The following is a 27,002-nucleotide window of genomic DNA, read 5'->3' on the forward strand; positions in this document are numbered from 1 at the left end:
TATTAAGGATATGATTTCATTTGGGAAAACAAATTCAAATTCACCAAGCCCTGGCTTGATTAGATCACTGCATAGATTTCATGTTGTCATTATGAAAACCAATCACTGATAACATGTTAAAATATAAGCAGAGTTTAGAAATGACCCCATTTAACATTAGCCAAAGGGCTGAATCAATAAATCAGGGGCTCAGAGGCTTATGTCTGTTTCTATTACTCCAATGTAGTGCATAAGAGCACCTCCTTAAGTCAAAACCTATGCCAAAAAGCAATCTGATTTTTCTAGTTTCACGTTAGACAAGTAAAGATTTACCATTATTTGATAATTTGTGCACATTTAAATAGGATTCATATTTCTTAACTCCATTCTCTCTAACAGAAGGATCAGACAGGTACTATACTCCTCAAGAAGAAGAAACCAATGAAATTGAGCGGCAGCAGTCACAAGTCCATGACACCCATATTCGGACAAGAACAGATGATATTAACACAAACGAAGTTATAAGCACGCAGCAAATGTGTAAGACTTCTGCACTGTTTACAAAAATGCTAAGGCAAACATAGGTGGCATATCTATCCATATTTTATTAGCTTTATTATTTTTAGAATGTTAAAACCTTGGCATTTGACTGAATGTGAAGAATTATAGCTGTTTTTACATTATCTAAATTAATTTTTTTTTCTTGTAGCCCAAATTGTTTCTTGCGAAGTAAGATTAAGAGATCAGTGCAAAGGAACAACCTGCAATCGGTAATGTTTATTATTATTCTCAAAATTAGCAAAATGTAAGAAATATTTTCAGTTTATACTGACAATCAGAGAAACTAAATTTTGTCCCCATTATCTTTTGTTTAGATATGAATGTCCTGCTGGCTGTTTGGATAGTAAAGCTAAAGTTATTGGCAGTGTATATTATGAAATGGTAAGTATTAATAAATACAGTTATTTAGGGGTAGAATTATTTCATATAATACTTGCTTTTTTTAACTTCAAAAATAATTTATTTAAGTATATTTTACTCAGAAATGATTGTCTAATTTAAAGTCATGTAAATGGTAACTAGCTGCATCTTATGCTGAACTCTAATATTTTAATATATTTTTCTTCCCTCCTTCTCACCAAGCAATCCAGTATTTGTAGAGCTGCAATTCATTATGGTATAGTAGACAATGATGGTGGTTGGGTAGATATCACCAGACAAGGAAGAAAACATTATTTCATTAAATCCAATAGAAATGGTGTTCAAACAATTGGGTAAGTACTCAAATGAACTTTTGGACCAGATAATTTCAAATTCTAACGATGAGTTAAATAGATTACTTAGGGAAAAGCATAGAATTTATTAAGAGGGAAGCTAGTAATTTCCAAGGTTCATTTTGGCTACAACATTTCTATGGACACACCAAAGAAAAAGCATCTTAATTAAAGTTGAACCCTTTTGCTTTTAAAGACCATGCTGAAACTCCAAGTTTTCTAGTTTCTTCAAGAATGTATAAATTTATAGTTATTTCAAATGTGAGCCAATAAACTTTTCAGCTATACCAGAAAAATACTGCAGGGAAAGCTAATAGATTTGCATATTCTACCTGCCCTATTAAGGGAGAGAAGTTTATTTCCTGCAACAGTAACTTTGTTAATAAACTTAGATTAGTGCATAAAAGAGCATTTTGAAAAGTTGCTAAGTATGTAATACATCAACTTTCTTTTGTTCATTTAAATATAATTTAATCCCACATAAAAGCATTACTTTTAAAATGCTTTTCATGTCAAAAATACTATTTTATAGAATATATATTTTCATACACTCATATATTTTCATATATACTCTATAAAAAGGTAGAAAAAATGAGGTTTTGGAAATGTCTTTTAGTGTCTTTCCCTTCTGTGTGAAAAAATAAACATTATTGAATCTCATATGGAATGCCTTTTCTTAGGAAATGTGACATAGTTTCTTTCTTTTGTAAATATACAGTTACACAGAAAGTCACAGTAAAGCTGGAACTCATGATGATGAGAATTTATTAAAAAGCCTTGCAAATTTGTGCAATTTTTATCGAAGGTTTGATGTATGTTTTTCAGCCATTAGCTATTACTCTCACATAAAAACTTCATAGAAACATTTATTAACTGATTGATTTAGCAAATATTTGTTAACTTCCTTGAATAAATAATAAATATTATTTTTCAGTCTCAGTACGCCAAACTGGATATTGGATTAGAAAACATTTATCCTATTATTTATTTTTTCTCTTAACTTACTTTTTGATTATGTTCATTATGGACATTCTCTTGAAATTAGAAAGGTGTGTCATATTAAAGTACCATCACAAATAATCCTTACCTTGTACAGTAGATGACGTTCTGAAAATCCGGATATAGATAAACCAATGACATTTTTTATATATAATGGTATACTTATTTTTACTTTCTTGTTTTTCACTAATGCATATAATAAAGAGGAATTAACTCATTTATTGTAGACATTTTACTAGATACTAGGGGCATTAAATAATGCACACTGCTATAAGGTACTTACTATTTAGCATTTTTATACTACCTTGTATTTACTATTGTGAAAGATTAAATCATCTGGTTCTGTGGTGACAGAAAATTAGTATATTGAGAGTTTTAACTTGAATAAGAAACAGATGTATAGATATAAATATCTACTGATTTATGATAGTATCTATAAGTTTTTGCAACTGATAATGAAGAGATCATCCTCTAATATGAAGAATGGCATTGCTCAGCTGGTTGGAGCTTGTCCCATGCACCAAAAGGTTGTTAGTTCAATCCCCAGTCAGGGCACATACGTAGGTTGTGGGTTTCATCCCTGGCCTGTCTCTGTCTCTCTCTCTCCTTCCCCACCCTCTCTCTTTCCCCACCCTTTTCCTTCCCCTCTCTCTAAAATGAATAAACATATTCTTGGGTGAGAATTAAGCAAATAATACAATAAATTAAGAGAATGGTATTGATTTGGTTCATACTTGAAGTTAATATGGATTTAGCATAAAGTAGATGATATATTCCTATATTACGTTATTTAGACATTTAAATAAGAATATTTAAGAAAATATAAAATATTCCTAGACTTAAAAAAATACCAGAAGTTATGTAGATGATGATACTTACAAGAAAGTGATTGAAATTTTTGTTTTCATCCTCAGAAAATATCATTCTGCTAATTCCTTCACAGTCTCTAAAGTAACAGGTTAGCCCTTTTTTCATCTTACCTTCTTATTACTGTGTTGCACATTACTGTTTCCAAAGAATCTTCTCCTTGTTTTGTGCTTAAATTCTGCAGTTCAGGCTGTCACTTGTGAGACAACGGTGGAACAGCTCTGCCCATTCCATAAGCCGGCATCACACTGCCCAAGGTAATGTTTTCTAAATGTTCTCATTCTTTTTTACCAGTGAACATGTAAGGTGCTCTTTTCCTGTTATAACTGGTTTTGCCTGAAATTCTGGTGTTTCTAAGGTTCAAAGGGGTGTGATATAAAACTGGTAAGCAACAGGGAGCCATGGGCCATCACAAACTCCAAGCAGTCCAGGCATTCTTAGTGTTCTTTCTCCAAATGCCAAGTATTCTCTTCTGCTCCATGGTAGCTGGGCTCATGCCTATAATCTGCATGTTCACATAGGCTGCAAGAGTTCTGTCTTCTGCTCAGGCTGCTATAAGCACAGACCAAATATATTTGTTATAAAGGTATAATGTCTTACTAGAGCTTCACTCACTGTGCTAGGTTTAATTAAAATCATGGCATGTTTTATAATCTTAGAAAATTTTGTGTAAGTTTTTTCATATTTCTCAAACCTCTATATTTACAGATTTTATTTTTATAGAGGGACAAAACATATTACTGGGTGAAGCTGGGAAATTTTAGCATTGTGATACAATGAAAAAAAAAGCAAAAAACTTAGAATTTTTCATTTATATATTTATTAAATACCTACTACATGCCAGTATTATGCTCGACCTTATCTCAGCCATGTGACAAGGTTTATGATAACTAAATAGTAAGAATCACACTGGAACATATCTATGGAACAATAGCAATCTTGTTTCAAAAAGAACAGATCATTCAAGTAAAATATCAGTAAATAAGTTTTCTATTTCTTTGCTTATTTCAGGAAGGGAAATACAAATACTTACCCCTCCAAATAGAAATGACATAATTTTTAAAAATTTAACTTGCACTGTCACCACTGTAACAAATCAGTGGAAATAATGATTTATCCATAATTTTGACCTTAATTGGTCTGAAGAGCTCCCCCCTACCATTTTTTTATATACCAGTGAAATGGAGGTTTTCTTTTTTGCCCCTCATATAAAATTTTTAATAGTTTGATAAATTAGTTCATAATGATATTATTTATATGACATTTTATGACTTTTAGGGAACCATATTGTCAGTGCATTTGTTTTAGAATTTTATATCACTTATTAAATTGAGGAATAAATCTATTCAGGAGAAAAAATGCCAAGAGAGATAAATTAAAGGATATTAACTCAAGATGAGCACGAAGAAATAAGATTTACCTGGACATCTGCATGTTGTGTCCTTCAGAGGTTTTATAGCTAGCACATCAGCCCAAAATAAACTCTCTCTAGTCTCTAATATTTAGTACCATAATCTTGTAGATGATGTATCTATGTGTACCTGTGTGTGCATTATTGGCAATCTTATCCTGTTTTACATGTCTATAAACAATTAGGTTTTTAAAACTTGTTGCATGCTCACAATGTAAAAGCAGTTATCATTAAAATCCTTCAGCATGTCCATTCAAAACATACAAGCAATTTGTAGATAAAGGAACATTTTTACTAGATCACTATCTACATTCTAAGTAGTAACAAGGTGTTAAAACTAGATTAGAACACAAACAAGCAAAAACTTCCTCCAGGCTTTCTTCCAGTTCTCTGTTTGGTGCTATTGACCTTGGCCTTCCACAAACCAAGTACTAAATAAGGTCAAGGTAGAGCTCACATAGCATGATCCTAAGGGTAGAGCAGGTAGTTTTAAGACCATTGAGTGGTCACTGAATACCCAACAGCTCTCAATTACAAGGAGAAACTTCTACAGTCAATGGTGACACTATTCTTTCTACAGAAACACCCAACAGTGTCTTTACAAAAATGAAACTTTTAGTTCAAAGTTATAAAAACTCAGATTCATTTATTACGTATATGGAAATGGTTCTGGCTTAAATTTATAGGAAGTTATGCACTTTAGATTGGACAGTGTTATACACATTTTAGAAAAAAAGAACTTTAAGAAATGTAGTTATTTCTTAAACACTTCAATTGGTAAAGGTAGTTGCCATTGGAGGTTTTTTTTAAAAGTATATTTTATTGATTATGTTGTTACAGTAGTCCTCATTTTATTTTCCCTTTGCTCCCCTCTGCCCAGTAACACCCTTCCCTCTAGCAACCCCACTCCACTTAGTTCATGTCCATGGGTTATGCATATAAGTTCTTTGGCTTCACCCTTTCCTATATTATTCTTAACTTGCTCATGTGTATTTTGTACCTACCACTTATGCTTCTTAATCCCTGTACCATTTCCCCCTCCCCCTCCCAGCTGATAACCCTCCATACCTATGATTCTTTTCCTATTTTGGTTTGCTTTGTTGGATTTTGTTTTTATTTTTTAGATTCAGTTGCTTATAGTTGTGAGTTTTTTTTTAATTAATTATTTAATTGGGGGGGCATTGGAGTTTTTAGAATAGTTTTTAGAAAGTCATCAATGCCTTCATCAAAGAATGGTTTTAGTCATTTTGTTGCTATGTAAAGTGAATTATGTTTTTGTATGAGAGAGAGAGAAAGAAAAAGAAAGGAAAGGAAAAATAAACTCAGAAGAGCCAATCAATTTTTAAAAAAAGGGTGCCACTTGACAGTTTCTTAAACTCTGGGAGTGGATTTCTTTTTAATATCATGTAACTGACTGAACACTGATAATTGGACCATATTTTTAAATAAAAAATAGCTTTGGGGCCTTTTTAAAAATGACTAAGCCAATCAGATATCACTAAGGCGGGCTGTAGGATATCTGGAGAAAGAACATTCCATGCAGAGAGAAAGGTAAGTGTAAAGGTTCTAAAGCATAACTGTTAGACCAATGTGACTCTATTTGGGTGAGAAGTGGAAGAGTAGGATATAAGGCCAGAGAGGAAATGGGAAGAGAAAATATGCAAGGCTTATTGATCACTGTATGGATTTTATTATTCTGAATGAGATGGAAAGCCATTGGAGTATTTGGTGTAGAGTAATTATATAATTGGAATTTTGTGCTTCGATATATCGTCGGCAGCCGTCCGTCTTGAGAGACGATGGTGTAGCTTCTTAAGAGTCTATCTGCACCGCCGAGAATGGTTGTGCAGTCCGACTCGGGAGTGACACGGTATCTGTCTCCTCCCCTGTTGAATCGACATCTTACGATGACGCTGGCTGGAGTGTCCTCTCCAGTGGAGCTGAAGCTACAGAGCCTGGGCAGGGTGATATGGAGGGTCTGCTGTTGCCCATGCAGCAGACCCCCCCTCTCTTCGCAGCTGAAGGGTCCAAGGGAAAGACGGATATAAGTGTGTGGAAAAAGTAAATTGGAGCAGGCAAAGTAGGAAACCGGGAGGTTGTAGGAGAGCCTTTTGCAGAAAGCCAGATGTCAGATGACCGAGGCTGGAATCACAGTGATGAGGTGCTTGGCAGTGGTCTGATTTTGGATATATTTTAATCTATGGTCAGTAGGAGTTGCTGGTGGGTGGAATGTAAAGTGTGAGATAAGAGGAAGGATTTAGGATAGAATAAAAGTCTTTGGCCTTGAGCACCTGGAATTGACGGCTTTGCCATTTATTTCGGAAAGTACAGGAAAAACATACTTGGGGGCTAGGAGCAGAGATTAGGAATTTGGGTTCAAACATACTACATTTGAGAAGTTTATTAGGTCTAAGTGAAGATATGGAATAAGCAGTAGGACATACAAATTTATTATTAAATGAAACTTTATTTAATTATTATGGTCCCAACTATAGATGTAAATTTGGAAATCAAGTTTATGGATGATAATTAAAGCCATGAAATTGGATGAGATACCCAAGGTGTGAACACACAGAAAAGAAACTATGAGACTTATGAGTCAAACGGATTCACATTCCACAAGTTATCTGTTTAGTAAATTCTTTACACATATTGGGTATCAAATACCCAGACACTTAAGAGTTACATCCTGCTGCCTCTTTCTGCTCGAGTCCCTATATTAGAAGGCTTTCTGGTTAATAGGAAACACATTTGTGCCAAAAGCTGGAAGTGGAGAGTGTAAGCAGAAGCAGTTGTGTCCAGTGCATGGCTTTTACAATTGACCTATTTGAGAAGAAAAAAAAAAAAATGAGTAGGGTTTAGAATCTGAGTTTACTTTTGTGTTTGCATGTCTCTAGTCTTACTAATAAGAAAGACTGAAATAACCAACTACTACATATTTATAAATATATATTCATTTTTCAGAGTATACTGTCCTCGCAACTGTATGCAGGCAAATCCACATTATGCTCGTGTAATCGGAACTCGAGTTTATTCTGATGTAAGTATTCTAATTTATGCAGCTCTCAGCATTCATGGGTGAGCATACGTGTGTGTATGTATAGATTCCGTAGGTTCCATACACACACACTTAAATGTGTATATGTACATTTATATGCTCAGAGAAGGAAAACTCTGACTCCAAAAAACCTCCGCTGCCTTGCGGCATACCTCTTCAGGGGAAAGGCTAAGGGAGTAAACCCCGACAGAAAATCCGGAGCCGGAGTCCCTAAGGCTGTTTGACGTTGTAGTCAACACCGGCAACTCCTGCGGTGCACCTGAAGCCAAGCTGTATTGACTCCGTCTTTCCCTTGGACCCTTCAGCTGCGAAGAGAGGGGGGGTCTGCTGCATGGGCAACAGCAGACCCTCCATATTACCCTGCCCAGGCTCTGTAGCTTCAGCATCATTGCAAGATGTCAATTCAACATGGGAGGAGACAGATACCATGTCACTCCCGAGTCGGACTGCACAGCCATTCTCGGTGGTGCAGATAGACTTTTAAGAAGCTACACCATCGTCTCTCGAGACGGACGGCTGCCGACGACGACATTTATATGCAGTAGTCCCTCCTAATCCATGGTTTTACTTTCCATGGTTTCAGTTACCTGCAGCCAACTCTGGTCTGAAAATATTGAACGAAAAACTGAAGAAATAAAAAATTCATAAGCTTCAAATTGCATACTGTTCTGAGTAGCATGATGAAATCTCATTATGACCTGCTCTGTCTCATCTAGGACATGACTCATCCCTTTGTCCAGAGTCTCCATACTGTAGATGCTCCCCTCCCATTAGTTGCCGTTATCATACCAACTGTCATGGTATGGCAATGTTTCTATTCAAATTACCTTACTTTACTTCATGATGGCCTCAAGTAAGAGTAGTGATGCTGGCAATTCAGGCATGCCAAAGCGAAGACACAAAGGGCTTCCTTTAAGTGAAAGTTGAGTATAGTATAGTAAGATATACTAAAGGGTGGGAGAAGAGAGAGAGAGAGAGAGATGGCAACCACATTTACTTACATAACTTTTATTACAGTATATTGTTATAATTGTTCTGTTGTATTATTATTGCTGTGAATTTCTTGCTGTGCTTAATTTATTAATTAAACTTTATCATACTGTGCATATATAGGAAATATAGAGATTATACAGGGCTTGGCATCCACTGTGGGTCTTGGAACAGTAGCCCCCATGGATAAGGGTAGACTACTGCACAAAATAACAAAACAGATTCTGTGCTGACATATGAATTCTCCGAAGTTAACCACTGATAATAATAAAAATAAATATCCATATGTAAATATGCATGCACAATAATTTAGTTTGGTTAAATTTTTCTTTATATCCTACCCATATATCTTATATCAGAAACTTAATGAAATAGTCTGGAGGAATTTTGGGAACAAAACAGCATTTTGCTTTTCTTTAGTCTTCCTTTTTTGTTCTTTAGCATTTGAAGTATAAACTGGATAATTAAGAATTTGTCAAATGTATGAACAGTATCTTCACTGCCAAAAGGTCATTTTTAAAGTAGTATAGAATCACAAACAAAAAAAAAAAAGAGGGAGAAAGAGAGAGAGAAAGAACTCATGGGTATGGACAGATGGACAGCACTGTGGTGACTGCCAGAAAGAGAGGTTGTGGAGAGAGGTGGAGGAGGGTAAAGGCAGGTAAGTGGTGATGGACTGACACTTGACTTGGGATGATAAATATACAATACAGTGTACAGATGATGTGTTGTAGAATTGTGCAGCTGTATAATTTTGTTAACCAGTGTCATCCCACTAAAATTAATTAAAAAGGGAAAAAATAGAATCACAAACAGATAAAACACTAGAATACATACAAAAGGAAATCAGTTAAGGGGATGTTGTAATGGGTGACATTCCCAGAACTGGACAAGGAATATTAACTGTGATAGCTTCAGTACAGATGAGGATGAATGCTCCTTGAGCCAGGTTTCAAGTGTGGACTGGTAAAGAGGATTAAGGAACATATTCTGGGGTCGGAGGCTGGGGTGAATGATGTCTATAGAGACTGCAGGGGAGAACATTTGAGCTGCATGTGAGCAGAACATATAGGTTTGCAAATGGCTCCAGCAAATTCAGTGGACCAATAGAGGGATCCAGCTCTTGAAACACTTAAATGGCGAGTCTGAGTGCATGCTGATGAGTTTATATTTTATGTGGTAGACATTTGGGAACTGTTGCAGATTTTTAAACCAGCGAGTTACAAAATCAAACTTAGGTAATAATACTCTTGATGCACATGTTCAGTCAAATAAGGTGGAAATAATGACTGTAGAGAGAGGCCTGAAATAGGTATGCTACCACCTTATTTCTCTTGGTAAATTCATTTACATCCAGATGTTTCTTTTAGTTCAGCTTTACCTCTGAATATTCTCCAAATCTAAGTTTCTCCCAAGCTCCAGTTTTGCAATGTTCTTATCTGCAGCTTAATCCTGCTGGTATCTTAATTTGCTAGTCCTCAAGTTTGTTCATATCTTGTTTCTATTTAAAAACATCCTTTTTCTAATTTTCTATCTGTCAAAATTATGGCCACTCTTCATATCACTTTCTCTGTGAAGTGTATTGCTAAATCTCCTAATCCAAGGAGATGTCACCTTTCATTCAACCCTATTACTTTGTTTTCTCCTGTTAGCACTTAGCTGATTCAGTTAAGTATTATGATTGTTTCATCACCTGTCTTATTAATTTGTAAGTCCCTTGAGGGTAGCAGCTGGGCAATTCATGCATCACTTTTTCACTAATAAATTGATGGGTGCCAAGCTGTGAACAAGACAGACTGGCTTCCTGACTTAACAGAGTAACATCAGAAATGAAGCAAATAGTTTGCACATAAATATTTGTAGAAGAAACAAGTTTATAAGTGTATATGAATGAACATATCTAGATCATCAGAGAATTCCAAAGAAATTATTCTTTCCAGATTGTCCCTTTAATACCAAAACTTTTAATTTTAGTTATGTCTGGTGAAAATCTTTCACAGTACCCTACACTCTTCTGTACTAAGACATTTCTTTCTCAGAGTGAAGGATTTTTTAGAATTTATATCCTGAGATCATTTTATCTTCCTACTTAAGTGAAATGGGTAATTATGTATTATTACATAGATCCTTTTAAGATAAATTGAGAATATAAAGATTACTCTCACCGATAATAACAAGGAAAGAGATTCAACTATTATCTGCCAATCTTATTACCTCTTTAAGTACAAGATATGGAGCTAGGAGAACCAATCTTTTAACTTCCCTCCTCTCTACCACCCTTCTTCCCCACCTTCCTCTTTCTTCCTCTCTCTCTCTCTTTCCATTTGTAAATTTACGGCTTAAACATTTTATTGCTTCAACTTTTATTTCCCATTTGTGATAGATGAAGTTAATTTCTGCATTCATTAAAAATGTTCTCCTGTTTTCACAGATAAATTCTTTTATTTCATGATATATATTAATGCTTATAAAGTGTGGGCATGAACAGAAAAACTCTCTTATCTTTGAATTCAAGTAGGAATACCTCCATAGTTATGGGGAAAACAATAGTTTCAAAACATATTAAGTACTTAAATTTAGTGACTGTTAACGTATATCTAAGCACTTTTATTGCCTCAGGAAAAATGCTGATAATGCCTTTTTAATGGAGCAAGATAAATACTAAAATGTGTATGGAATTTCTTTTAACTCCATTTGTTATGAACCATTATGGATACAAATATTAAATTCAGCAAAGAACTTTAACTTTTGAATAAAATGCCTCCAAAGAGTAAGGATATGAGGTTTTAGATATATGGCATTTTGTGATAGAGCAAGACATGAAAAGGATAAACCAGCTTGACATTTGGGCTCTCTGATCTAATAAATACTAATGCCACAAAGTTCAGAGCACAGTAATAAAGTAAGGTCGTGTAAGATGCACATGCTCATGTGAACTTTCAAAAGCACGCTAAGCCACTCACATGTGCATGAAGATAAGAAAAGAGCACACTAGTGGGGTCAGAAAAGACCCATGGGGAAGTGAGGTGGATCACTTGGTACTGAAACAGTTTGTGTTTCATTTTATGGCATTTCCTTGGGCTCTACTCAGCTATTGACCAATTTCGGCAGAACATTTGAATAAAAATCAAAGGTTAAAATCCAGAGAAGATTTCCATGGGCCAAAAGAGTTGACTTCTAGAAGTCAGTGGTTTTAAAAACTTGAAAGTGTTGGACCTGAAACAACAATTTTCTCCTCCACAGACATTCCATTCAGTTAAGATTATATAACTGGCACAATGTAATAATCATAGAAATTTGTCAGTACATCATATCAGACCATTCAAACCAGGGTGCTGATAGACACTGCAAATCCAGGTGGAAGCGATGATTGTTCTTCATTTTGGAGGGATGGGGGGCAGGGGGAGGCAGTTACTCTTGGGCAGATTTTCTCTGAGGAGTTTATATTTATTCAATAGGGGAAAACTCCCAATTTAATATACACCAATATTCTGGAAAAGGGACCATAGAGATACACAGAATTATGTTTGAGCTGTTTATAAGTCAAAACTGAACATTAGGCCAGTGATTCCAGTAGGGACCAGCAAAGGCTGAAATTTAAGACTAGAAGGAGCTAATTTGCATTTTATTGCTTCAACAACAGAAAAAGCCTGCTGTTTGGCCAGGCATGCCTTTGCTAGATTAGATGGTGAGGGGATCTTAACACTGCAGCCATCTCAAGCTCTGCCTTCCCACATGCTCAGAAGTGGCTTTAACTTTGCAATTTTTATGCACAAAGCATCATCCTTCAGCTGCTCACTGAGAATCGACATAGAGACATGTCAGTGACTTCAGTCCAACTGAAGAGTAAGCTGGACGAATTCAGCAGGAATTTCCTAACAGCAGGTTTTCTGTTTCCTCAGCTGTCCAGTATCTGCAGAGCAGCAGTACATGCCGGGGTGATTCGAAATCACGGTGGTTATGTTGACATTATGCCTGTGGACAAAAGAAAGGCTTATACCGCTTCTTTTCAAAATGGAATCTTCTCAGAAAGGTAAATTTAAAATCATATATGTACATATATACAAATTCTATTCTTTGATGCTTGCCTTACAACCAAGTCACTTCCGCGTGGGTTTGAGGTAATGTGGCTGAGCCGGTATTTCCCTTGCTGATTGTAGTAGTAGGTTTTCCAGTGATGGGAGAGGCTTAGTACCAGAGGTGCCTGTCTCCTGCAGGCTTATAAAAATAAAAATGAAAATTGGATTACAAGTCAGAACCACTCTTTTGTTAATTGATCTTATAATAAGAAAATATCTTTTATCCTCTTATCAATTTTCTAGATTAAGTTTTTATAGTAGTTCTTTCTAGGTGAGCAAGGCACTGACAAATTCTCTAATCCAGTTATCTGACAAAGTATTTGACAACAATGAGTCTGATTTCCCCCAGAACCAAATTTTCTTTGTGATTGGATGTTGAGTGATTAATATGACATAAATGAACTCTTTCAGGTCATCTCATAGTATCTGGCTCATTAGTATTATACATTTTGGTAGTTTGAGAAAATGCATGTGGCTTACATTATGAAGTATTAATAAAAGTTAAGAGAAATGAACCCATAATGACTTTTCAAATCACTGGTACTTGTAGAAATAATATTAAGTCCCATATGTTTTGTATAGATGCAGAAAAGTCCTTAGCTTTTAGATATTTAGTGAATTATTCAAATTGCAAATGAAAGTTTACATTTTAGTAAGATTTCTTTGAAGGACACCAAAGGTATGCCCAGCATGGTGTTTACCTTGCCTTCCACAAAACTATTTGGATGCTATCTTCATAAAAAGAGAGATTTGTATTTAGCATTTTTTTTTTCAGATGAGACTATATTAAGATGACTTCTCTACAACCTGGCTTATCTCCTTAAGCAGATATGATGTATAAAATAAATGCTTGAGTTATAAGATACTGAGATGCAGTTTTATAAGCTAAAAACTAAGTGATGTGCTTTCATTTATCTGTCCTATTTTTTAAATTTATTTTAAAACAATAAGATGATAGGTGATAGCCTAAGGAAACTGAGAGTAATTATTCTGAGAATCTGCTACAAATTTTCCAGATGCTCTGGGCACTTTATTAGCTCAGCTTCACCAACAATCCTGTAAAGTCAATTCTATAAACCCTAATTTATAGACATGTTAACTGATACCCAAAGAGGTTAAATAATATGCCCAGGCCATATACCTGGTCAGTCTAATAGCTCATGTTCAGAAATCTACATTTTCCCAGTATTATCACTGTGTACAAAGGAAACACATTTCTAGAACTTAGTCAGTATGTGTCCTATAAATAAAACATATTTCTGGAACTTAGTCAATCCATGTCCAATAAATAACATGGCTTTTGAGTGGCCATCTATTTGTGTGGAAAACCTGTCATGTGTGTTTACTGTGTGTGATCATCTGTGATATACTTTCTTCACTTTAAAATTCTCCCCCTTTCTTGTACATGAATATATATAGAAAAAGAATTGTATTTTGTCTCCCTCATGGCATTTATTGTATTGGTCCCCAAAGCCTTCTTTATTATTAAGAAAATAAAACTTTTTGCAAAAAAATGTAGACTTCAAAAGTGTAAGTTTTATTAGAATAACTAATGACTAATGGCATTATTAATCTGTTTTAAATTTTAGGCTTTTAAACAAAACATACCTTGATTGATATTGCCAAATAAAGTAAAAGAAATTTAAGAAGAAGTAAATGTATGATTCTGTATTGTTTTAAAATACCTCCAAAATGAAATTGATTACTGTGTGTGTATGTTTTTTCTTTTTTTTTAATGTTTTCATTTTAATGAAAAATTCTTAGAATCTTTCAGATTTCATCATTAAATTTTCTAAGATTTTTCTTGAAACCATAGATGTTAAAAATATGAAGTATGATAGCAAAAAATATATATAAATTTTGTCAGACTTAGGAAATGATAATGTTAGTACTCTAGAGTATTGCTTAAATACACCATCTTTTTAACTTGCAATTAGTTTAACCATGTCAGTCAGGCAGTAAACCTGGATCTCAGTATTGAACAGCAGCATCTCAGTATTTCCCCAGTGAAACTGAATTGCAGCTGCTAACTATGGTCTATTAGAATCAAATGTGGTAATATATGAAAACATGATCTCGAATCAGTGAAGTTTTATATAAAATACAATTTTACCACTGTGCACCTTAAGTTTCTTTAGTGAACTTGCAGATTGGCACAGCCAAGATTTAAAGAATTATGTCATCCTTACTCAAGCTTTCCAATAAATATAAATTACAGTAGCCTAAGAAAGGTGACCAGCTGGATTCATAGAGCTGTTTTCTTGAATGTCATAAGAAAGCATGATTTATTTGAGGTATTATATGTGGAGATGACATCAATGTACTTTTTGTATTTTTGCAGTTTACAGAATCCTCCAGGGGGAAAGGCATTCAGAGTATTTGCTGTTGTGTGAAATGGAACACTTGGAAGAGGATCTTAAAAACTATTCCAAATGCCATATTTCTGAAGTTTGTATAAAACTGTAACATTACTGTACAGAACACAGAAACTATTTTAAGCCTCCTCTCAAAAGTACCAACTACATATAAATCTTGATACACAAAGTCTGTAAAATAAAACATGGGACATTATTAGCTTTGGAAAAAGTAATGAATATGTAATGGTTTTAGAAATCCTGTGTTAAATATTGCTATATTTTCTTAGCAGTTATTTCTACAGTTAATTACATAGTCATGATTGTTCTACATTTTATATGTTATATTACATGGTGCTGTGTATATGCCACTAATAAAATGAATCTTAACATTGAATGTGAATGGCCCTCAGACAATCATCTGATATATTTAAAAACAATAATGACAAAAATATTAACTGTAAAAATGAGAGAAAAGATGTTATTACACTTTCCCCAGTTTAATACTATGCCATTACCCATTCCAAATAATCTCAAATTATTTTTCACTTATTGCCTGTATAGTTTTTCTCTTCTGTTAATTTTAGGCATATCAAATATGCTATTCTTCTTATTTTGTATAAAGTAATTCCTTAATATCTAAATGAATCTGTTATAATATTTGATTCCCTGGGAATGGCTTTCATAGCAAATGCAATGAAACCAGAGCAGTGGTAGGATGACGTTCCTAAGATTATATAGTAAACAGAGAGGTAAGAATGGGCAGCCAGAGCTTTCTGCATACTGTTCACATTGACTTCACGTCTTCTTTTGTATCCTAGCAAATACTCCTGCAGGCCAGGAAGTATTACAACAAACCATTTAACAAAGATGAACTAATGTATTGTATCACCATTGCCACTGATTGTCTTAATGGTAAATGGCTGTGTGTATAAATTTTGCCATATTATGGTACCTATAATGGTGATATATTTGTTTCTATGAAAAATGTATTGTGCTTTGAGACTAAAATCTGTAAAATGTTAAATTTTTTCTGCTGGTGAATTTACTCTTTCCCTGTAAACACATTAAAATAATCATGTTTCAAAGTATTATTTTCAGTCTCCTTTGCATTCTTCTTTTGATTTAGAAATCATTTCAATTCTACAAAATTATTGCCTTTTAAATTTGGGTTATTAACATGAACATCAATAGCATCCTTAATACCAAAAGTCTGCAAAGTCAACCTATTTAGGTATCTGTATGTGAAAGGGGAAGCAATCTTAACTTCAGAAGCATTATATGAAGGGAAAACTTGAATAAAATGAGAGAAATGAATTTCTAAACTAGAAGGAAATAATCTGAAAGATATAAAGTAATTATAAAAGAATCAACAAGACAATAGATACTTCAAATATTTTTTTAGAAAGTAAATGAGTAGGTATTTAGGAGCAGAGAATAGCAGTAAATTACATTCAGAGATCAGGGAGAGCAAGACAGATTGATGGATAATACAAAAAAGAAAAGAAGGGCTCATATAGACAGCTGCTGGAGAGCAAATTGTGAAAGATGAACACCATTATAAGTTATGAAGTATTGGCTGGGAATTAAATGGTTCAAATACAGGTAATCAAAAATTCAGCACTTATAGATTAAAAGTTTTTAAAGTTAAGGCAGATTTTGTGGGAACATTTTCTTTTTCCCAATAGATGCATTACACCTTCTTAAATAGCATCATTCAAATTTAAACTATCCATAATCATCTTCTATTTCTCACTTCTTCCCCTAACAGGAAAGCCTTATCAATTTAGTCAGGATTCTAGTATTATCCCTAGTTTAGATACTCGTCACCAATTTTCCATACTATTTAAAGGTCTCCAAAGAGCCTCCTCTTTTTTTCATCTCCACTCCTTTTTAATGCATACTTAATTTTTTTCACTGGAATCACTCTCTTCTATAAGTTGCCACTGCAGTATTTAAGAAAAATAAACCATCTTATAAAAGTATTTAAGTACCTCTGTAGTCTTCTTCCATACTGCTTTTCTATACTCTTCTACACAGGTTCGTGATCTTGAGTGAGTTACTCAATTTTCTGTATTTCAATTACTTTGCCTGAAAAATAGAACAAATAATACTTCATAGAAATTGCTCTAGGAAGTAGCTTAGATGTTACTTATTATATTGAAAAGAACATCAAACACATGACGTGTGGTCAATATATGTTAGTTTTTATAATATCATTATAATTGTTATTTACTATGCATCTATTATACTACCCTGTTTATCCTTCAGAACCTAACTAAATAAAATTCTCCAAGAATTTACCTGCAATTATCCTGGTAATAATGAAATAATACTCTTTAATAAGCCCTTCTACTTTGACCATATTAATTTTTTAAACTTTGCCTTGTGTTATGTTTAGTTCCTTAAACTTAAGGATAAGCTCCATGAGAATAGTAATTTTCTTTATCGATCTCTCTACCCCAGAGACACAGTGATTTTTACCATTTATGTGGTGGGTCACTACTGCCAAATCTATATTCAATAATCCCTAATTTTATTCTTGATGACCTAAGTGAATATTATTGCATATTATAACAGCAAAAGATACATTATTGTAGCTAATGAAAGTAGTTAATTGATAAATATTCTAAATGTGTATTTTAAAGAGGTTAATACTTATAAAATAGTATTAGCATCAATTTATTTTTTAAAGTTTATCAGACCACATTGTAATTATTTCTTCAATGTTTTGTATCTAATAAAAGTAATTATGCATTTTAAGCAAAGCAGAATTTTCCAAAAATTCTTCCCCCTTAATTTGTTAGATAATTGGTATATTATAGCATATGTTTTTTTGTTCAATATTGTATTCTGCAATCTTGAATGTTTCTAGAATTTCTAATCTTTTTTTAATGTAAACTCTTTTGTTCTAAGCAAAGAAACAGAGCTATTCTTTGCAAACATAACAAACTTCAAATTTGGAATTTAAGCTAATTTATTGCACAAAGAATTATATCGTTTAGGTTAATTTAAAATACTTGTCAACCCTGGGACCATAATATTTAGGAGCTGAAGAAATAGTTTAGCCAGATAATATGATCCTCTTTCACTAATTTGTTAGAATTAAAGGCTAAATCATCTCAGTCTGAGATTTTAAAGAGGCAGGCAAACTTTTTAGAGCTCTATTATTATGCTTAGTAATTAAGATACTCCTTTCCTCTTATCATCCAATTCCTATGTCATGTTCCACAACATAGAGTATAAAACACTACTGATAAGCAAACATCTTTGCACTAGACAATTAAATTATGAAACACATTTTTCAATAATTACTAAAATCTCTCTAATTAACAACAATTGCCAACTGCATTTAAGACTATGCTGATGAAGATGAAAAGCAGAGAGGCTATACAAAGCTGTATTTGACAAGCTCAGTTTTAAGAAGGAACATGTATTAAAAAATGAAGTGGAATTCAAGAATAAATACTTAAAAGTGCTAGAAGTTATTTAAAATAACATTAGAAATATAAAATTACAACCTGGTTGAACTTTTTACTTGGCCTAAAAGAAATATTTTTAAAAATCCATGTGAGAAAAACTTGGTTAGAAACAATATAATGAAAAACAAACAGCTCCTCCTGAAGCTTCTGCTTTTATTCATTACAAAAATATTGAGTTCCTACAATTTGCTTGTGGACTGGCTGATCACTGTAGATATGCTTATAAGCAAAAATGCCTTTTACCTATGAGTCTATCCCTATTTTTCTTGTTAGTTCAGTTTATTCATTTGATTCATAGATAGAGAACAGGCTGACAGCTCTGGGGGATGTCTGGAGGAGTGGAGGGATTGAGCAAAAAAGAGAGAACTCATGAACACGGACAACAGTGGTGATTGCAGGAGGACACGGGGTGGGTGGAGGTGGAAGAGGGTATAGCGGGGATAAATGGTAATGGAAATGGTGAGACAAGATTGTTTTTCCAAACATATATTAGAACACAGATTCTAAAAGGTTATGCAACATTGTCTAGGGTCTTGAGTTTGAGAAATATAATTCAAGTCTCTATTTACCTAATTTCAAAGCCCATGTTTTTGCTGCTAGATCACCCCTCCTACACATTTCCTTGGAGACTGAATAACTTCATTAATTTTTCCCACATCAGATTGAGAATTACTATGGCAGAAAATTTTATAATCCTGAACTATGCTAAAAATGTGTGGTATGTGGGAAGATCTGCAGAAGAGGAATTAGTTTTCTTTAGAAGTGGCCTATAAGATAAAAAAAGAACATTGGTTCAGGAAACACCAGAAAAATACGAGGTTTATATTTTATAGATTTTGAACTAGATTAAATGCTTTTCCTCCTCCAATTCATTCAAAAGATAACAAAGAGGAAGAAATATAATATACTCATAAAAGCATGACTATCCTGAAAATAGATGAGTGCTGGAATCATAGTGATGACTGATTCAGAGCACATGGACCCTCAGTTCAGAGCCTGCACAAGAAAAGGCTGCAGTTGACAACAGGGCCTCTCTTAATGGTACAGCCATAAACCAAAGTGATGGAAGTAAGCTTTCTTACTTTCATTAAGTCGGCTTCCCCTATTTTATTCTTTATTCTCCAATCCCTATATGCCTGCATATCATTCCTTAAATGACTCCAACTTATCAACACTTCACCATACACAATGTTAAGTAAGACCCTTACCATTCAGCAAAGAAGTTGACAATAAGATATACTTATGTTAATCAAACCAGTTTTTCAAACACATACGGACAGACAACAGGATCATCAGACATAAGTCTGATATACACAGATACACAAATATCACATCAACTGACACCAGAAGAAGCAGACATTTCAGAGAAAAGAAGAGTAGTATCTCTAAAAATATTATCATTAATATCCTCAAAAGGAGTTTAGAAGATACTATACCCATAAAAGAAGAACAGGCAAGCATAGAAAAGAAAAAGAAAGAAAAGTACCAGGTCTTAGAAGAGATTAGAATATATAAGAGTTAGCTACTGAACTCCAGAAAGTAAGAAAGAAGACATGTTTCCAAGTTGTCATTTGGTCTAAAAGTAGTAATTTTAAGAGAGGTATAGAAATGAAAAACATAACAGAAAATTTGTTAGAGATAATTTTAGCAATTCAATTTGTGTGTAGAGCTATTTCACTGTGGTTTTACTTTATTTTACTTGATGATTAACTAATACCGTTGAACATCTTTTCATGTGTCATTTGTATATCTACTCTGAACTGTCTATTCAAATATTTTGCCATTTTAAAATTAGATTTGTATTTTTATTATTGATTTATAATAGTAAAAGTTTTAAAAAATATTTTGTGTAGGTTTTTGCACATATATATATATACACACACACATATGTATGCATATATATATTTTAGGATTAATTGTATGATCCATTTGAATTAATTTTTGTGCATTGTATAAGGTAAGAGTGGAAGTTTATTTTTTTCCATATGGCATCCAATTTTCCACGCACCACTGTGGAAAAAAACTATCATTTTTCCATTGAATTTACCATGATACCTCTGTTACAAATCAATTGATCACATATATGTGGATCTATTTTGGGACACTTTATTCCAATAAAATGTCCAATATAAATTTAATTTATAAGTAATAAACTTATATATTTATATAATTATAATAGATATATCTATAATTTTAAGATATGTTAATTTATATAATTAGTTAATGAGTTATGTAATTGTTAAATATATTGGGTTAGCCAAATGTACATTTAGCTTTTTCCATAAAATAAGACACAATTTTTCATTTTCATCAATAACTTTATTGATTTGGATATTTTGAGTATGTCAATTATCGCTCATGTGGTATAATGTTGATTGTTCTCAGTTAATGTCTTGATCTGATCACTAACAACTTCAACTGGTCTACTAGACTGTGGAGCATTGTCCAGTGAGAAATCTCCAGCATGAAACTTTGTAAACCACTCGACATGTTTGATCAGTCACAACACCTTCTCCATACACTGCACAAATCTTTTATTTTTTTTTGTATTTCACTTGTGTTTTTACCTTTCTTGAAGTAATAAATTATATTTTCTTCTATCTTCAATATTAAAATGGCTACACAAAAATTCACCAATTCTGATGTTTTTTAAAAAATGCATGCTGATATCACAGCTGTTGCATAAAATCTAAATTTTTTTGAATAAAGTTAAAGACAACTAAGTGCTACTAGTGGAAACTTACAGAAAAAAACAAACATTTTGGCCAACTCAATACTTATATTTATATAACTAAATTATATAATTTAATATCCAGTTTAATTAATAATTTTTCTTTTTTAGCTTTATTGGTATATTATAATTGTAAGTCAAAAATTGTATATATTTAAGGTATACAACTTCATGCTTTGATATGTGTATACATTTTGAAATGATCACTAAAGTCAAGCTAGATAACATATCCAGTATCTCATAGTTACTATTTTGTGTGCATGTGAGAACACTTGAGATCCATTCTGTTAGTAAATTTCAAGTATATTATATAATATTTTTAACTGTAATCACCATGCTATACATTACATCTCCAGAACAACATATTCAAGATAACTATATAATTGTTTTTTAAACAAGATGCATAATTTACATTCCTACCAGCAAGATATAACGCAGTGGTTCTCAACCTTCCTAATGCTGCGGCCCTTTAATACAGTTTCTCATGTTGTGGTGACCCCCAACCATAACTAAAGCATAGTGATTAATCACAAAAATAATATGTAATTATATATGTGTTTTCCGATGGTCTTAGGCGACCCCTATGAAAGGGTCATTCAACTCCCAAAGGGGTTGCGACCCATAGGTTGAGAACCGCTGGATTAGAGACAATGGGGTTGATAGAGATGGTGGCTTTATTGATTGTATGTAGATTTTGGACAAGATGGTGAGATTTGGTGGTTTTTTTTACTGCTAGGATGGGGGAATTGGTGAGAGAGGCAGCAGGTCAGAGGTGACCTGCTCCCAGCAGGCGGTCTGTAATAGGCTTCAGATCATTTAAGGCCAAGGGGGTTAATGAATATTGAGATTTGTTGGGGATATGGGAGGTATTTTTTTAGGGTTATAGAGACTGGAGTGTAGTGAGAGGTGATGGAAGAATTATTTGTGTTTTAGATATTGGGATTGATTGCTGTTAGTTAGGATGGTAAGGGAATGTTTGGGATATTGTGAAGGGACTGCTCTAAAATTAGAAGAAAATGAGAGGAGTCGGATTATTTGGTGAGGGCATGGAGTTAAAACAACTAAGAAATATAGATGTGTGCAGTTTGGTTAGAATACTGTGTCTGAGAAGTGGGGTTGGACCGTGGGGCAGTACTAGAAAGGAGTGGGTGAATGCCTGATGTCTAATGAGACATGTTAGGGGAGGGGTACTTAGGGGTTGGGTTGCCTTGCTGTCTATTTTTATAACCGATATGGCAGAGGGAGTTAGGAGCCCCCAAAATTCGGGCAGGACAGAATAAGTAGCTCCTGTATCAAGGTTAAAGGAGACAAGCTTACCTGTCACCAGTATGTTTACCCTGGGTTTTGCAGCCTTGATGGTGAAAGGTGGGGCTCCCGAACACAGGCCCTGTCAGGCGGTGGAAAGCCCAAGGAGGTCTGGAACCGTAAGGCCAGCATCTAGATCCACTGCTGGGGTAGGTGGGCTAGTTCCATGGTTAGAGGCCGATGGATGGTCAATCTTCCAATGACCTGTCTTTTGACAGAGAGGGCAGGGACCCAGAAAAGATAAGCGGGGAAGGGCGGGGGGTTGGACAGAGCTTTTTCCAATGTTTCTCCTGACTGGATGGAAATAGGGTCCTGGAGGCTGCCTGTTGGTGGAGGCTTTGCCCTTTGGCTTAATTTTTGCTTTTTGGAGGAGTTTTTTAGGGCATTAGCCAGCGAAGAAGAGTGGTTGTATTTCCATTTTTGTCGCTCCTTCTCCCTCTCCTCTTGTCGGTTTTTATATATTTGGAAGGCAACCTGAATAAGTTTATTTTGGGGGCTTTTGTGGCTTGCCTGTAATTTTTGGAGCTTTTTTGAATGTTTGGGGCCTATTGACTAATGGAGTGGGTGGGTAAGATGAGGCGTCCCTCAAGCGAAGTGGGACAGGTATTGGTATGACACTGTCTCTATCAGCAGAGACCTCGCAGAGGGGTGGGTGGAGACTAGAGTGACGAGGCTGACGGGAGGCTGGGAGAGACTCAGGGAAGAGGAGGTAGGGATGGGTTGCAGTCCCGGAGCCTGCAGGAGGGCGGGAGCTGTGAGGAGTCAAGTAACCGAGGTTTTGAAGGCGGCAGAAGGAGGTTCCCCCTGCAGACAGGGTCCTGCACACGGGGTGGGGCGGGGCAGGGAAGGGGGTGCGGCAGCAGCAGCGATTCTGGACGCAAGCTGGGCCCTTCCGGTGGATCGCCCTAGCTGAGCTGGTGTAGTGGCTGCGCCCGGGATAGCCCGGCGGGTGCCGGTGCGCATGGGCAGGGGGAGAGGAAACCATGCTGAACTGACCTGGCCAAGGCGCGACTAGGGAGATACGGTGCCGGTGGCCTGGAAGGCAGGAGCAGGGGAGGGGTGGGGAAAGGAAACCACATGCCTCAGTTCTCCCTCGGCGGCTTGGCCACTGTACGGCCAGGGAGATCTAGTACTGGGGTGCCAGCAGCCGCGGAGGCAGGAGCACAGGGCCAGCAGGAGCGCAGAGCCAGGCGGCGCCCAAAGCTGGAGGCCCGTGAATAAATAACTGTTTGGGTTATTGTTAAAATCCCGTGTCCTGGTGTTTCATTGTAATTTTCTTTTTTCTTTTTTTTTTTTTTGCAAGGAAGAAGGAGAAGGGGTTGGGGGTTGGTGTAGAGGGCCGAGAGGAAGGTGGCTTTTTTGGATAAGGATAATTTGGTGGATAGTGAGCTTTTTGCAGCGAGAGTTTTTGGTCCAAGGAGTCCAGAAAGCTTGAGCCTGGGGGATTTTAGACCTCTTGTCTGACTGTGGAGAAAGCTATGGAGGTCTGTGATAACTCTGAAGTTAAGCGTGCCATTTTTGGGCTACTGACTCTAGTTATTTACAGAATATGGGGGCCACGCAACAGTGCCTTGACTTCTCCATTTAGTTGGAGAGGTCTGAGATTACAGGCTAAACACTTAAAAGGGGTATTTTGGGGTGGGAGGGACTGGCCGATTCCCATAGGGACGGTTTCCGAGAAGGAGGGGGAGGGCGAATCCAAGCCAACGTTTCCGGCTCCGCACTCAGTCCAGAGGAGTGTCCCTGTTTCAACCAGAAGGTGGAGAGGCCAAACGCTGAGAGGAGAGGCACTGATTTATCCCAGGCATCCCTGGGTTTCATCAGGCCCCAGAGAAAGGGTCTGGATTGAACCCAAGAGTGGTTCCCACTGAGCGCTCAGATTTAGGGCGGGATTGCCCAGAATGGTCTCAGTTTAGATCAGGAAACAGAGCCACCGGAGGAAATGGAGGCGGAGACCCACCTATAAATCTGAGGGCCGGTGTTGACTGGGAGTAAATGGCAGCTGGGGAAGGGGGTCTGAGGAAAAAGGAGGCAGAAGGGGTCAGCAAGCCAGAGGGAAAGCTCGAGGTGCCGATTTACGGAGGTCTGAGTAACTCCAGGTTCAAGAATTGGGGTCAACTAGGGCCTGAGTCCGACTCAGGAGTCCCAATTGAGCCGGTGTCCCAATCTCTGGTTTTGGCACCATCATGTAAGAACGGAGTCGCTCAGAGAACCATTAAGAGGCAGCGAGCAGAAAAAAAGTTTATTGAGAGAATTAGCAAGTGGGGAGGAAGTGGTGCTGCGGATGGCTCCCACTTCGGCCTCCTAGGGAAGGAAGGGGCTGTTTTATAGGGGGAAGAAAAATAGAAACTATTGAATTCAGTCATTTATCTTTCAGCTGGCTGATCAAGGCCGAAGGAGGTTCGGTTTGGCACATTCTGCAATCACGGGAAACTCCCAGACAGCTGCAGGTGGGTGGGGGGAGGGGGAGGGCATGGGAACTGAGGCTGTCAGATTGTAATGGCAAGGCCCTTTATTTCCCCTCTGGCCACTAATTGTTAGCTGCTACCTAACATTTTCTTAAGGTCCTTTAAGATTTTCATATTTTATGTTTAAATGTTGAGTCAACCAAACATTTATTCTGGTGTAAAGACTGAGGAAAATTTATTTTCTATTTTTATAATACTGTTTTTTAATAATTCATCCTTATCTTCCCACACAAAGCTACTGTTTTTGAACTAAATTTCTACAAATATTTGATATGATTATTGGCTCTATCTTCTGATATATTAATCTAGCTATCTATTAGCCAGTACTAACATATTTTATTAATGCGCTTTGTGTTATATTTCAATGTTTGGTGTGGACTACTACTGATGTTTTAAAAAAAATTTCCAGGTAGTCCACATGTTTAAATTTTGATAAGAACTGCAAATTGTCAAGTTTGAGAAACATGGTATGTTAGCAGAGTTTTCGTGATTTTGCTTTTACTTATAATTACAGTTTTTGCTGCCATAATTTCTATACAGTACATTTCATTAAAGTGGGTTAATGTTATCTCTACAGCCTAAGACTTGAGGTCATAGTCATATGCACTCTGTAGTGCAGTGGCATGTTCCTACTAGCTGTGTGCATATTCTTGGCACCTGGCAGAGTTCTTCCAGGAGGGGTCATTCTTTCCTATTTCTAGTCAATCTAACTAGGACTTAGATAACATTTCTCAAAGAAGTTCTTTGAAACATATCCCAAAGAAGTTCTTGATGTATACAGGCAATAAGTTATAGTCAACACCAAAAAGAATAATAAAGTATATAATTTAACATTGATTTGTGCAGTGTTCTCAGTTCTCAGTCTAACTCTTACAAATATTCCTTGCATGTTTGAAAAGATACTTAAAAATATATTTAGTCACTTCAGTAATGTCCAATATGTGTTTCAACATTGAGATGTGCAATGCACTTAATGTTCTCACTTAGTTTCTAGCTGTCATTTTATCTGCTCCATATACATTCATTGCATTATTGTAAACAGTAATTTTTAAGAATATTTTATTGATTATGTTGTTACAGTAGTTCCAATTTTTTCCCCTTTGCTCCCCTCTGCCCAGTACCCCCCTCCTCTCCAGCAATCCCACCCCCCTTAGTTCATGTCCATGGGTCATGCATATAAGTTCTTTGGCTTCACCCTTTTCTATTTTATTCTTAATTTCCCCATCTATTTTGTACCAACTGATTATGCTTCTTAGTCCCTGCACCATTTCCCCATTTCTCCCCCTCCCCGCTGCCAGCTGATAACCCTTCAAATGATCCCCGTACCTATGATTCTGTTCTTATTCTGGTTTGCTTAGTTGAATTTTGGTTTTATTTTTTAGAATCAGTTGTTGATAGTTGTGAGTTTGTTGTCATTTTGGTGTTCATAGTACTGATCTTCTTTTCCTTAAATAAGTCCCTTTGACATTTCATATAATAATGGCTTGGTGATGGTGAACTCCTTTAGCTTCACCTTGTCTGGGAAGGACTTCATCTGCCCTTCCATTCCAAATGATAGCTTTGCTGGATAAAGTAATCCCGATTGCAAGTTGTCTTCATTGAATACTGCTTGCCAGTTCCTTCCTGCCTGCAAAGTGTTCTCTGAGAAATCAGCTGATAGTCCTACAGGCACCCCCCTGTAGGCAACTCTACACCTCTCTTTCTCTTGCTGCCCCCAGGACTGTCTTTATCTCTCACCTTTGGCATCTCAATCATGATGTGTCCTGGTGTGGTCCCCTCTGGGTCAAGCTCGCCTAGGACCCTTCATGCTTCCTGGACCTGTATGTCCATCTCCTTAGCAAAATCTGGGAAGTTTTTCTCTTTTTTTTTTTTTTTTTCAATTCTTGCTTCCTCATTCTGCACTGGTTGACTGTTTTCTTTTCTTCCCTATGTTCCAAATCATTGATTTGAACCTGGTTTCCTTCCCTTCACCATTGGTTTTGTGTGAATTTTTCTTTGTTTCATT

The 27,002-nt window shown here is 35.8% G+C and overlaps 1 protein-coding gene across 2 annotated transcripts in view; it reads left to right on the plus strand.

Moving 5' to 3' along the window:
* Positions 1 to 15,058, plus strand: part of CRISPLD1 (cysteine rich secretory protein LCCL domain containing 1) — a 36,436-nt gene extending 21,378 nt beyond the window's left edge. For both annotated transcript variants that reach the window (XM_090282887.1, XM_090282888.1), the window contains 9 exons: positions 379 to 519; positions 689 to 749; positions 855 to 921; positions 1,123 to 1,253; positions 3,167 to 3,210; positions 3,304 to 3,376; positions 7,495 to 7,570; positions 12,481 to 12,611; positions 14,999 to 15,058. In XM_090282887.1, the coding sequence (XP_090139013.1) occupies positions 379 to 519; positions 689 to 749; positions 855 to 921; positions 1,123 to 1,253; positions 3,167 to 3,210; positions 3,304 to 3,376; positions 7,495 to 7,570; positions 12,481 to 12,611; positions 14,999 to 15,050 (776 nt within the window). In that variant the 3' untranslated portion in view covers positions 15,051 to 15,058. The remainder of the gene's footprint in view (positions 1 to 378; positions 520 to 688; positions 750 to 854; positions 922 to 1,122; positions 1,254 to 3,166; positions 3,211 to 3,303; positions 3,377 to 7,494; positions 7,571 to 12,480; positions 12,612 to 14,998) is intronic.
* Positions 15,059 to 27,002: the final 11,944 nt, after the last annotated feature.

The sequence above is a fragment of the Furipterus horrens genome, unplaced genomic scaffold, assembly GCF_987537825.1.
Source record: "Furipterus horrens unplaced genomic scaffold, mFurHor1.1.pri manual_scaffold_7, whole genome shotgun sequence".
In the NCBI taxonomy this organism is placed as follows: Eukaryota; Metazoa; Chordata; class Mammalia; order Chiroptera; family Furipteridae; genus Furipterus; species Furipterus horrens.